This window comes from Elgaria multicarinata, chromosome 2 (genome assembly GCF_023053635.1).
Source record: "Elgaria multicarinata webbii isolate HBS135686 ecotype San Diego chromosome 2, rElgMul1.1.pri, whole genome shotgun sequence".
NCBI classification, from domain to species: Eukaryota; Metazoa; Chordata; class Lepidosauria; order Squamata; family Anguidae; genus Elgaria; species Elgaria multicarinata.
Genome location: NC_086172.1, coordinates 149404773 through 149418462, shown reverse-complemented (window position 1 = coordinate 149418462; position 13690 = coordinate 149404773). Strand labels below are relative to the sequence as shown.

At 41.6% G+C, this 13690-nt stretch overlaps 1 protein-coding gene across 9 annotated transcripts in view; it reads right to left on the bottom strand.

The window, feature by feature from the left end:
* NRXN3 (neurexin 3) overlaps nt 1-13690 on the bottom strand; it is a 1089604-nt gene that overhangs the window by 998319 nt on the left and 77595 nt on the right. For all 9 annotated transcript variants that reach the window (XM_063117923.1, XM_063117925.1, XM_063117924.1 and 6 more), the window contains one exon: nt 30-233. In XM_063117923.1, coding sequence (XP_062973993.1) covers nt 30-233 — 204 coding nt within the window. The remainder of the gene's footprint in view (nt 1-29; nt 234-13690) is intronic.

The window sequence follows — 13690 nt, the reverse complement described above, 5'->3', positions numbered from 1 at the left end:
AGCCGAGGGGGAATGAATCTGTACAATACCTAGGTTGACCATGAGCTTGACACGGCCTCCATCCAGCTCTAGGCGTAGCGTATCGGCTGATTCACGTGAAGTGGTGGCCATCAGCAGCCCATAAGCACGCTGAGACATGAAGCGGAAGGACACATCCTCTGCCTCGGTGTGCATGACCATGGGCATGATGACCTTCATGTACATACTGCCATCGTAACTCAGGATGGACGCCTCTGAAGAAAGGAAGAAAAGGGCAAGTTTAATCATGGGTAGCTTTGTATCTCTCAGATCTTCAAGGAGCCCTCAAGACTAAGAAGCCGTGGAGGCTGGTGTGAATGCGCTCTGCGTTTCAGTCAGAACTCTAAATGAGCTGTACCAAGGTGCTGAGCCCAATCGCCAAACTAGGTCCAGCACCTTCGGTAGTTCCTTTAGAATTTTGATTCTTTCTGGTTGAAACCTAGAGCAGATTCACCACTCAACTGACATCAGAGCCACCAGCTTTCAGTGCTTAGAAGATACTGTGGAGAAATTGTGTCTTTGCACACTATAAGCAAGTGGTTAAGAGACCTTCATTGAGCAGTATTATTGTACAGGGCTTGTCCTCATGTTACACACTAAAAACAGCATGTAGGTCAATTATCAGTGTCAGCAATGGATAGGCCATAGCTCTAGTGCTGTGCCAAATCCTGCCCTGTATTTTGAGGGCCTTTTTTTCTCCCTGAAAAAGAGACATTGCATTTTTTCTGGTTCTTTCACAGAGAAGGGGAGAATTTCAGAGGGAGAATTTTCTCCTTTGGAAGGGGGACAGCATTTTCCCTTTCCCAAGGTTGTTTAGGGGTCTTCTTTCTATTTTTATTTAACAACAACAACAACAACACCGTTGGCGTTGGGAGGAGCCCAGTAGTTCTTCATGAATGCTTATTGGAGACCATGTGACTTTGTCCTGTCCAATAAGCATTCAGGAAGAATTCCTGGTCACCTGCAAATGCTGTGTGTGTGTTTTTTTTAAAGAGAGAGAGAGAGAGAAGACACCTCAAAACTCTCTAAACTTAAAAAGGTATGTAAAAACCGTGTCCACCCTCTCCAAGGAGAAAATTCTATGAAATTCTCACATCTCCCAACCCTTTTTGCCAGAGTTTTCCTCCCCCTACCCCATGAAATGCCCAAAATGGAATAATCGCTATTTTTGGCACAGCACTACATTCTTCAGTGGCAGAGTATATGCTTTGCCAGTCACTGTTGACAATACTGGATGGACCAATGGCCTTACTCAGGGCAGTTTTCTATGTTTCCAATGGAGCTTCCATCTTATGTACAATTTGATCAGTAATCCAGATATATAATAATTTCCCCAGACATGTCAATCTTTTAGTTCTCTTGCTTAAAAACTACTTTTGTATTTTAAATCTCCACATTCCTGCAAAGTTTTATCTTGGCTATACTTTTATACTGCAGTTTTAAACATTTACATTTTATATTGTATTTTATGCTGTATTTTGCACTTTTACTTGCTGTGAACCACCCAGAGAGTTTCAGCTACTGAGCAGTATATAAATAAATTTAAAAAGTCCATCAACTATTCTAATAGCACCTAGAAGCTCAACTTAAAGATCTCCTTATTTCTTACACATCAAGCTGATATCTACAGGTAGTCAATAGCAGACACTTGGTGGCTTCTTTGGTGTAGCAAGGATAAAGGAGAAGGGAATGCAGAGACCTTTCTTGGCAGCAACTTCCTCCAGAAATCTCAAAGACAGAATATTTAAGAGAAATCTCCCATAAAACTTTTTATTTAGATTTCCTATTTAGGAATGCATTGCATAGCCAGTTCTGAATGGAGCATTCCTTAGAATGGATAAGAATTCCATTTCAATTCAACTTTGATAAAGTTCTCCCCATTCAGGACAAAAAGAAGAGACAGACAAATTCATCAGGGCTTTGAGTCTTTTGTGTTTAAAATCTGGGTTTGAATATATCTTTCTTTAAAACTTTATTTCAAAATAAGATAAAGTTACATTAACAACATTACAACAAGTATGGTGGTTGTTTCTGCATGATGAAAATACATACTTACAAGAATATTTTGGGCTGAGCGGTTACATTGTCTGTATTGTATGAATACATTACCAATTCTAATTATAAACCTGTATGTTCAACCATGGGCATGTCTGCACCTAGGGAGGGAGTGGGGAGGATCTCGAGATATGCTGATCGTGAGATCTGCCCCCTGGGTTCACACGCAGCACGCAATGTCCACGGAGGAAGCAGGATGTCACACCCACCATGTTTTGTTTTTTAAAAAAGGCAGGAGCTGGAGCACACTTGCGCTCCAGCAAAAAAGTAAGTAAAAAAAAGTCTTAACCCCCCTCCCCACCCACCCCCAATGTCCCTGGACTCCCCCGTCCTGGCTCCTTCCCACTGCTGACCCCCACTACTCGTAGGGAGGAGGGAAGAAGCCAGAATAGGTACTCACACCACCCACGGTCCTTGGGATCATCCCAGGACCATGGAAAAAGCCAGGAAAAAGTGTCTGCAGATATCCCGGGGAAATGGAGGGATCATCTCTACTTGCGCCAGGGATCCTCTGTGCGTCATGTGGATCCAGGGACGATCCCTGGGATAAAAACTGGTGTAGACATGCCCCATGTTAGTGCAGAATTAGGGTTGCCACCTCTTTTTTCTCATAGGCTCCTCATCTTTAACATCTAAATAGCAGGCAGGTGCATCATACTCCTCTATGAAGGGAATGGCTGAACCTATTGAATTCTGCTTGCTGAGATGACTGAGAATTTTCTTTCAGTTCATTTTTCATAAGAATTACCAACATTCACCAAGTTCTTTTTATTTGGGAGAGAAAGAATTTGAGATTTTTTTAAAAAAAAAATCTAATGTGAAAGGAGGCAAAATGGACAGAGTCGCCTATTTCTTAATATCTCTGTAATGGATTATTCTTCATATTTATGCAAAAGAATTTTATGCTCCAGCAAGCAATGTCTGCGTTCACCCAGATTCTTCAAACATGGACTCACTGCTCCTCTCTCCTCAATTTTAGCTTATGGTTGCGATCTCTATTCATTTTGCAGAAATGGGAAAACTGCACAAAACAAATGAGATCAAATGTAAAAGTTGCGCAAAAAATATATATCTTACATTTGAGAAAATGTTCAAAGTTGTGCAAATTTCTCCCACAGACTAAAGTGTCAAAGGGCACATTTTAAAAGTTTTACAATTGCAAAGGTTTTTCTCATCAAATTACCTTCTTCTTTTTTAAAAAAAATGTGAACGCATGTTCAAGGATTTGTGGAGATTTTCGGAGAACACATTCCCCTGCTCACGCTCGTGTTCAGGGTAGAGAACAGGGCATGCTCACAAGTTTTGCAAGCAGAAATGAAATTCTTGTCTCCAGTGGTTTATTTTATTTTATTTTTAAAAAATCTTATGGAGATTAAAATACAAATAGGCCAGCCTGTGACTCTTATGCCAGGCCTGAGGCCTATGCTACAACTGGGCTGACCAGTGTTACCCAGAGAACCTTTTCTTCTGCCACCCCCAGAGTGTGGAATGGCCTGCCAGAGGAGATTCATTGGCTTAATACTCTCTCTGAGTTTAAGACAGCCATAAACACTAGTCTCTTCTGGCAGGTCTACCCAGATGAATTTTAAATTTAGAATTTTAAGATGTTGTATTGTTATTTTAATAATGTATTGGTTTTATATGCACTTTTAACCAGTTTTATATATTATGTTGTATTTAATATTGTTCCCCGCCTCAATCCAGAGGGAGAGGTGGGTAAGAAATAAATTAATAATAATAATAATGAAACCTGCATTTAGAGTGGCCAAATCTGTCAATGTCAATTTCTCGGTTTTCTCATCTCAATTTGCTTCATCAATTTCTGCATGGAAATTCATATGCATACATATTTATAAACATTTCTCCTAATATATGCATTTTATACACATTTTGCATACTGTATACTTTTTTTGCAAGGAACGTTCTGTAATATAATTCATTTTTTGGACATTACTTGCATGCCTGCTAGGTGGAAGGTGCAATTTTATCAATCAATCAATCAAATAAAAAAAAGATGCATTTGTGTGTGTACTTTCACCTAGCATACAATTGGAGAACTGCATCACAAGATTCAGAGATGTGTGAATGCTGAAGGATAACTGCATTTCAGTTAATGCACTGGTTTGGGAAGCTCAAATGAATTTCTCTCCCATCCCTACCTGACTTGATATCATTTTTGCCACATGCATTATTTATCATAGTGCATAAATACGCTAGGGTTATTACATAAACATTACATAAATAAACTGAAGAGAGTAATTATCACCAGTTTGCTATCTAAAAGTTAATGTGCAAAGATACTTTCTTGAATGTTGAGATGTATAAGTCCCAGGTGCTTGCTCCTGCTCCAGCTGGACCGACCGCTCTGCACCATCACCACCATCACGGGGTGATCTAAAACCTATCAGGGTAGTCACATCTCCTATTCTGCAGAACGGCTTGCCTCTATTTGACATCTCCTCTATATGAAGGGCTTTCCAGTCAAACTCCAGTTTTAAGATAAATCACCATAAAAAGGGAAAGCAGGGTTGTCCATCAAATTTGCATCTATGCATATTAATTAGCATTAGGGATGAGCAGATTTGCCTGTGCTCACCTCAGTGGGTGCCTGCCACCCACCCCTGCTCACCGGGCCATGCAAGCCAATTCTGAAGCTTGGCTTGGCTTAGCAAGCGCTCAGCAGCCAGCCAGCCACCCCACGAAATCACACACTTCCCCTTCCTGTACCAATGGTGGCTGCCATTGACACAACTGCACAATTTGTACTTGCTTACATTGAACCATCTGCCATTTGGATGCCCACTCTCCCATTTTGGAGAGGTCCTTCTCGAGCTCCCTGCAATCCCTTTTTGGGTTAACCACCCTAAATAGTTTGGTGCCATCAGCAAAGTTGGCCTCTTCACTGCTCATTCCTAATTCTAGATCGTAGTTAAATCTAATGTCTCACTTTCCCCAGCCAAAAGTGGTATTCCACCACCTGCCCCAACCCTGGTGAATGTTGTGGTAGTGGTGGTGGGGTATAATAATGTGATCAGTAACACAGATGCAGCAGCATCATCATATAAATACATTACTTATTCACACATCCATATGCTATTACACCTAGCTGTTAGTGCAGTCCAGCCAAGGGGTTATGAAGGGAAAGTTATGTTCCTTTTTTACAAATTTGCATTGAAAAGAAGGAAAATACAGTATGCTAAATACAATCACATTCTCTTTCATTTCTGTACCCATGATGTTGATGCTTCCAAGCTGCTGGAGGAACCAAATGTACTGTATATTAAACACATACTTACTGGCTGCGCATACAAAAGCATCCCCCCACCGATCTCCCTGTTCTTGCTATGGATTGTATTAGGAAATGCAGTTGAGTGTGAAATGGCTCTTTTTGACACTTTCGGCTCAAATGTGCCCTGCATGAAACTGCCTGTGCTAGGGTCTGCACATTCTTGTATAACTGGCAAGTGTCACCGTATGTGATGGGGAAGATGTCAGAGGGTACATGGATTAACTTGAAATGAGAGCCCGAAGTCCTTTCCTTCCCTACTTACAGTAATATATGTACTGCATAGTGGAAGCCATTTTGTACGAGTTGATGTGAGCTTTAGATAACTGAAAATGTTAGGCAGGACTCTCTAAAGAGCTGCAGGGAGCTTTCAGGGGAGATATGACCCCTCTCTTATCTCAATGTGTATGCAGATTACTTTGGGGGCTTACAGGCTATATGGGTTACATATAGCAGACTTCCCAGATGTGTGAGAATTGTTTTACATATATGAGAAACAAGGGTACGAGTGACTCCTTTAGTACTGTTTTATGAAAACATATGAGAATTCAGTGCTATTATTATTATTATTATTATTATTATTATTATTATTATTATTTATATAGCACCATCAATGTACATGGTGCTGTACAGAGTAAAACAGTAAATAGCAAGGCCCTGCCGCATAGGCTTACAATCTAATAAAATCATAGTAAAACAATGAGGGGAAGAGAATGCCAACAGGCACAGGGTAGGATAAGCAGGCACAGGGTAGGGTAAAACTAACAGTATAAAGTCCGCACAACATCAAGTTTTAAAAGCTTTAGGAAAAAGAAAAGTTTTTAGTTGAGCTTTAAAAGCTGCGATTGAACTTGTAGTTCTCAAATGTTCTGGAAGAGCGTTCCAGGCGTAAGGGGCAGCAGAAGAAAATGGACGAAGCCGAGCAAGGGAAGTAGAGGCCCTTGGGCAGGCGAGAAACATGACATCAGAGGAGCGAAGAGCACGAGCGGGGCAATAGTGTGAGATGAGAGAGGAGAGATAGGAAGGAGCTAGACCGTGAAAAGCTTTGAAGGTTAACAGGAGAAGTTTATATTGGATTCTGAAGTGAATTGGAAGCCAATGAAGAGATTTCAGAAGCGGAGTAACATGGTCAGAGCGGCGAGCCAAGAAGATGATCTTAGCGGCAGAGTGGTGAACAGAAACCAACGGACTGATGTGAGAAGAAGGAAGGCCAGAGAGAAGAAGGTTGCAGTAGTCCAACCGTGAAATAACCAGCGCATGAACAAGCATCTTGGCAGAAGAGACAGACAAAAATGATCGAATCCTGGCAATATTATACAGGAAAAAACGACAAGATTTAGCTACTGCCTCAATATGAGGAATAAAGGAGAGCGAGGAGTCAAATATAAAGCCAAGGCTACAAGCTTCCTTGACCGGAGTAAGCGTAACATCATTGACAGTAAGAGAGAATGAGAGATGAGGAGAAGGTTTAGGAGGAAAAACAAGCAATTCAGTCTTTGCCATATTAAGTTTCAAACGACGATGCTACATTAGGTAACCCTGAAACGTGGTTACAGTTCATAGTGGGACCAACATATTTCAAGCAATACTAACTGTGAGGGAACAAGTTTGTATATATTTTGGGTTGGATGTTATGGGGTTAATTCCTTGGGTGTGATTGTTAAAATGAAAAGGTCAAGGCAGTTGCCAGTAAATCTACAGAGCAAGAGAGGTGACAGGAGGTTTTGCTCTAGGGCAGGAGCCTTGATCTGTTTGTTAGTGCTGAAAATTCTGCTCTGAAGAGGGGGAAGGTTTTATTTTTAAAGATGTTTCATCTAATTTAGGGAAAAGGCAAGCCCTCCTGATTCGTCAGAGGTACAAGAGGTCAGACTAGCTTTAACACATAAAAACTAGAAGCCCAAAAGAGGTTGTTGTTTTAGAAGAAGGAAATTTCTGAGAGAGAAAGGTTGAACCGGAGTCCTTTCACATGCAAAGCATATGCTGTACCACTGAGCAGCAGCCCTTTGCTTTCTCAGGCAGTAAGCCATTTCTGAACACCAGAGCGAAGCATTTGTTCACATTGTGTCACAATGAAAAGCACATTTTGCAACCAGACAAATAGAAATGGTTTGTCATCTTAGTGCCCCCAAGGCCTGACCATATTTATGTAGCCAAGTAGGAGGGAAATAAATAACATTCACATGCACTTCATACAGTATCAAAGAGCTATTAGTAGTAGTACTGTTCCTATTAAAGCTCCAAGTGCATATTTGCAAAACCAAGACCACCACCTGAAAAAAGAAGAAGAGAGAGAAAGCAGCAGCAGCAACTGGAATAGCAGAGGGACAGCCAGTATTTAAGCAGCGTTTTCCAGAGATCTATCACCCCACACACACACACCGAAAGTATAAATGACCCTATAATTTTACTCTCCATTTTTCAGATCACCACATTGTACATCAGTTATATCATATTTTGAGATGGAAGGGAGCTTGGACTGAGGCATCTTTTTCCTCATCTGATTATTGTACTCAAATGGAGTGAAATAAGAGGTTACTTACATACATTGGAAGAATGTCAATAATGCGCTGTTAGAAAGGGTGGTATCCATAGCTTTAGCAAAGATAATTTTAGAACTGGGGTAGCCACCATAATCAAAGGCCACCCTTCTCCATATGTAAAGCCCAGAACTGCACATTCTGAGACACTTCCTGCTCTGACATGAATTCTAGTCCTCAGGAAATCAGTGGTTATGGCTCACATTTGGCAGCAGTACAGAAAAGAGAAGATGAGAGAGCAACACAAACTAGTCCTGGCTACTTAGCTAGCTGGTGAAAGAATAAAGGGAGCTGTTTTAGGGATTTGCAAATCAGCAAAGCCCAAGCACATCAAAGCTCAAAGGTCATTCCATCTCATGTCCATGTCAGATTGCAAGGATCGTGTTTTATTTTATTTTTTGCATGAACATTTATTTATTTATTTATTTATTTATTACATTTTTATACCGCCCAATAGCCGAAGCACTCTGGGCGGTTCACAAAAATTAAAACCATAATAAAACAACCAACAGTTTAAACACACAAATACAAAATACTTCCACCTCAAGCTTTTTCTGACTCAGGTATGTAACCGGGTATGCTTTTTTTTTAATGCCCTTTTCCTGGAAATATACATATCTTTAAAATAGTTCTTTTGGCATGCAAATAAAATGGCAAATGTGTAAATGTGCAGATTTCCCACCACAAATTCCATCAGGTCCACATTCGGTCTGGGAGGCGCAAACTGCATACAGGTTGTATACATTTATGAAGCCAATAAATGTCTTCTACATCTGTAGCTATGGATGAAAGCCAGTGTGGTGTAGCGGCCAGAGTCAGGAGATCCAGGTTCTAGTCCCCATTCAGCCATGGAAACCTACTGGGTGACTTTGGGCCAGTCACAGACTCTCAGCCCAACCCATCTCATAGGGTTGTTGCTGTGAGGATAAAATGGAGAGGAGGAAGATTATATGCCACCTTGGGTTCCTTAGAGGAAAAAGAAGGTGGGATATAAATATAATAATAATAATAATAATAATAATAATAATAATAATAATAATAATAATAATAATAATAATAATAATGACCCTGTTGCTCCTTTCCTTTTTTTAACCCCTCAGTCCCCTCACCACAGAGGGATCATAAATAATGCAAATGTAGCTCATGCACAGTGAATTCTCTGCATGTGGCTTGAGCACGCCCCCTCCCTTGCACATCCTGCTTGCTGCCTCTGATCTCTTTCCCCTCCCCACTGGCAGTGACAGCCTAACCATGGGGCTGGGCTGAATCAACCATTGATTAGCCAGGCAGGGCTGTCTGTCATCCTACTGGCAGAGACCCTGCTCTGCCTGTTTGCAGTGGGTGAAATTATTTTTTATTAAAGCTTGAGCTTTGAACTTTTTCAAAGTTTTAAAAAAAATTGGCACATCTATACCGCTCAAGCTTCAGTTTAAAACAAACACGTGCAAAATCTGTCTGGTAGATCTCTAGTAAGAAGCCTTACATTGCCATATTCTTATATAAGATTACTATTTGGGAATGATGTGGGGTCATGGTCTGTATTCACAAAAAGAGGCAGGGAAAGAAAGTCCAAACAGAGGATGAATGGATATAGCAACCATGTTTGACAAATCATAGAATCGTAGAGTTGGAAGGGGTCTATAAGGCCATCGAGTCCAACCCCCTGCTCAATGCAGGAATCCACCTTAAAACATAAATACATTCTACCAACTTTTCAGGCCTACCGTTGTCCTCATCAGAACTAAACTCAAACTTCTGTAGGGTTGAGATGCTGTAACTGGCCTTAAAAGAAGTAGCAGTACTATTAACCATCCCTAGGGACAAGATATGGGGTCTCTCTTTTAGATAACATAGAAGGGGAAATTCTATTTTTTATAAAATCCTTACATTTATAACAAAATATATATTAAATTGTTAGAACTTGGCATCTCTCCTCTCAAGGCTGCATTCATGGGGACAAGTGGGGGGGGGCAAGCGGACTAGCAAGAAGGTTCAGGAAAATTAAGAAACGCAATGGAAACATTTGCAGATGGAGGAAATGGTTACTGGTAAATGTTATTACTAGCCCAGAGACGTGAGGAGCAGACGGCTGCAACCTTACTGAATCTTGGCAGGCACATGAGGGAACCGAAAGGGAGCATTCAAGCTTCTGAAGCCTGCTCCAAATGTCAATCTAACATTTGCAGAACTGCGTGGAACTGTTTTGAGAAGAAATCTCAGATGAGAAGGTCAAGGCTGGAAAAGTTGCTCAAAATCAGCAAGTCTAAAAGGAAGAAAACAACGAGATAAAATTGTGCTTTGAACATCCAGGCCTTCTTCCAAAGCTGCAGGGTGTGTGTATATATAACTATGTTTTATTGCACCATAAACTTTTTATTTAAGATGCAAGAAATGGTCCTTCAATTCAGCTCAACGGTGATGAACTCTGTTACTAAAAAGCTCAGCCATGCTGGCTTTCAAGCATTATTATTATTATTATTATTATTATTATTATTATTATTATTATTTTTAAAAAATCATAATCCTAACACTTCGTATGTCTTTAGTGTTCCAGAAAGCTGTTTGAGCCAGAGGCTCATGGCAGCAAAGAGCAAAAGGTTCCTGATGGTATTGTGTGAACTGCTAGCATTGAATGTCCTCTACTCGAATTAATAGTTGTTCCCTTGCATGTATGCAAAACATAGGGACTCTAGATGCCTACCTAACTACCAAGTCAACATCACTGAAACCCCACAAAAAGATCTATTTGAACTACCCAGTCTAATACACAGTGGGAAATATCCTCCAGTTCTAACTCATCCACACCTCCAGGTAGACTTTTTGATTAAGACTAGTGATGAGTGAACTTACCCCAACAAAAATTGAAATTTCCTCATCAAGTTACAAATTCCTCCATCCATTCTCAGATTAAAGTTCTTCATTATTCCAAGGACTTAGTGTGTGTGTGTGTGTGTGTGTGTGTGTGTGTGTGTGTGTGTGTGTGTATTGCTGCTGAAGACTAGATCTTCCCCTCTCCATCTTGCCAGCCACCCCAGATGGCACCACTTCCCCCCTGGTCTCTTCCTCCTTAAAATGTCACGCGCTTGCTCACAGCAGCACAGGTCTCTTCTCAGATAGTCTTTCAGTTTGGCAGCAGTTCCTGGAATGACCATTTGACCATGGAACATTGTGACATTTGTTACACAGCCATCCAAGCCCGGTACACACAGGCATTTTGAACATAACAGATTCTAGTAACGAACCACCTAATTTTGAGTTTTGGCAGCATCCCATAGGCACTGCCAGATTGTGCCTTTGAAGTATGGCTTTATAATGCCTAAATAACCATTTCTAATTCAATAATACAAACAGGAGTCTCAGGAAGGGTTCCATTCACATTAGGAACCAACCTATCATATCCTTTCTTTGCCCCCAGCCCAAGCACACCAAGTATCATGATCTCCTTTATTGTCTTTACTTGTATCCTTTATGTTTCCTTGAGTCCAAAGCCTCAGAGTGATCACAGGACCCCACACTCTGTCGTATTGACCAGTGTTTCTGCTGGGGTCTGCCTGAAACTCCCCCAGATCCTAACATTATCCCTCCCTCTGAGGCTAAACCCAGTTTCCCAGACCCAGAACTTTCCTCTTTCCTTGTGCTACCTTTCTGCCTTCTTTTTCCAGATAGAACATCCTGTGAAGCACCTGTTGCTGTCCAGCCACACTGAAAACTCAGCTATACTAGAGAACTTCCACCTGGATGCTGTCCCAGTATTGGGGCTGTGGACCTTTCTGTGTCTTCCAGGGAGACAGGACCAGGAATAGATAATCATCACAAAGAGCTCTGAGTGATGACAACCCTCCCTGTATGTTGCTCCAAAAAGCAACAGATTGTGACTGAGTCTTAAGTATGGTTTTAACTTCATTTAGACTGGTTAGCCCTGCCTCCTTGTTCTGAGCCCTTCTACCTTAAAGAAGCCTTCTCTGTTTCAGCAACCATGGGCTGCAATGACATGGAAGTGGCTGATGGATGGCAGGTTCTTCATGGCTAAAGTCCTAAAAATCCAAAGATTGCAATGTGATTGCAAAGATTGCAGGAGAGGGTTTTTTTTTTCCCCTGGGACCTTCCTGGAGAACTAGATCTAAGGACATGGGGACCTCATGATACTCTTCTGTAATCAAGCCCTCTTCTTGATCTGTTAACTCAGGAGCCTCACCCTCTGAGGGCAAAGGCTCAGGGTCCTGGACCATGGCACCCTATTTGGATGCCCATTCTCCCAATTTGGAGAGTTTCTTTTGAAGCTCTTTGCTATCCCTTTTTGTTTTAACCGCCCTAAATAATTTGGTGTCATCAGCAAATTTGGCCACCTCCCTGCCCACTCTTTTCCAGATCATTTATGAACAAGTTGAAAAGCATCAGTCCCAAGAAACATCCCTGTGGGATTTACATCTCTTTATTAGGAGAATTTACCATTTATTCCTATACTCTGCTTTCTGTTCTTTAATCAGTTATTTATCCATAAAAGGACCTCTCTTCTTATTCCAAGACTACAAGGTTTGCTCAGAAGTCATTGAGAAACTTTGTCAAAAGGATTTTGGAAGTCCAAGGGGGAATCCACACGTCGTACTGAGGCCGCTTCCATGCAGCCCCAGTGCACCCTGAAAACGATCGTGTAGCTTGCCTGTAAAAGAGCTTCCACCCACCTCCCTCCTCGCCAATCGGCGAGGAGAGCTCGGCGGAAGAAGGCGGGGTGGAGAGCGCTCTCCACCCCGCCTTCTTCTGCCGAGCTCTCCAAGCCAGCTGGCGAGGAGGGAGGTGGGTGGTGGCGGCAGCAGCGGCGGCGGCGGCAAGGACGCCTCTTCCTCGTCTCTTTTACAGGCAAGCTACACGATCGTTTTCGGGGTGCACTGGGGCCGCATGGAAGCGGCCTCAGTACGACGTGTGGATTCCCCCCAAGTAAACAATATCTACTGGATCATTTCTGTCTACCCACTTATTGACATTCTCAAAATATTCTAAAAGATTAGGGAGACCTGACAACTTTGTGGAAACGAGGTTGATTCTTTTTCAGCAAGGTTTCTCCTTCTATATGCTTATTGATTTTAACTTCAATAATGCTTTCAACCAATTTACTCAGTACTGATGTTAAGGTAACTGACCTCTAATTTCCCAGATCTCCTCTCAATCCCTTTTTGAAAATTGGTGTTACATTGGTCATTTTCCAGCCCTCTGGTTAAAAGGCTGATCTTAGGGACACATTGCATATTTTGGTTAGAAGATCAGCAACTTCACATTTGGTTTCCTGCTTCTGATATTTTTAAAGAACTCTTTGTTGTTGGCCTTGGTATTATTAGTGATGTGCTCTTCAAAATACTTTTTTGCATCTCTTATTGTCTGCTTGCATCACCTTTGTGCAAATCTTTGTGCTCCCTTTTCTTCTCCTCATTTGTGCAAGACATAGGCCTTAGCTAGACCTAAGGTTTATCCCGGAATCATCTGGGGTTGTCCCTGCCTGCTCCCAGGATATCCTGTGTGTCATTTACATGAACAGGGATGACCCCGGGGCAATCCTGGGATAAACCTTAGGTCTAGCTAAGGCCTTAGATTTTCTGAATGAAGCCTTCTTTTCTTTAATAGCTTCCTTGACACTGGACATAGGTTCTTGAATGTGGACTTGAGATATAAACGTAGTGGTTTTGGTCTGGTAGCTGGCACCTTTTCAGTCGCAGGGCCTTCTCAGTAATAGCACCAAAGCTCTAACTGACATGAGATCTCCAAAGAGATGCAAAAAGTCTCCTTGAGCTTTTGAAATAAA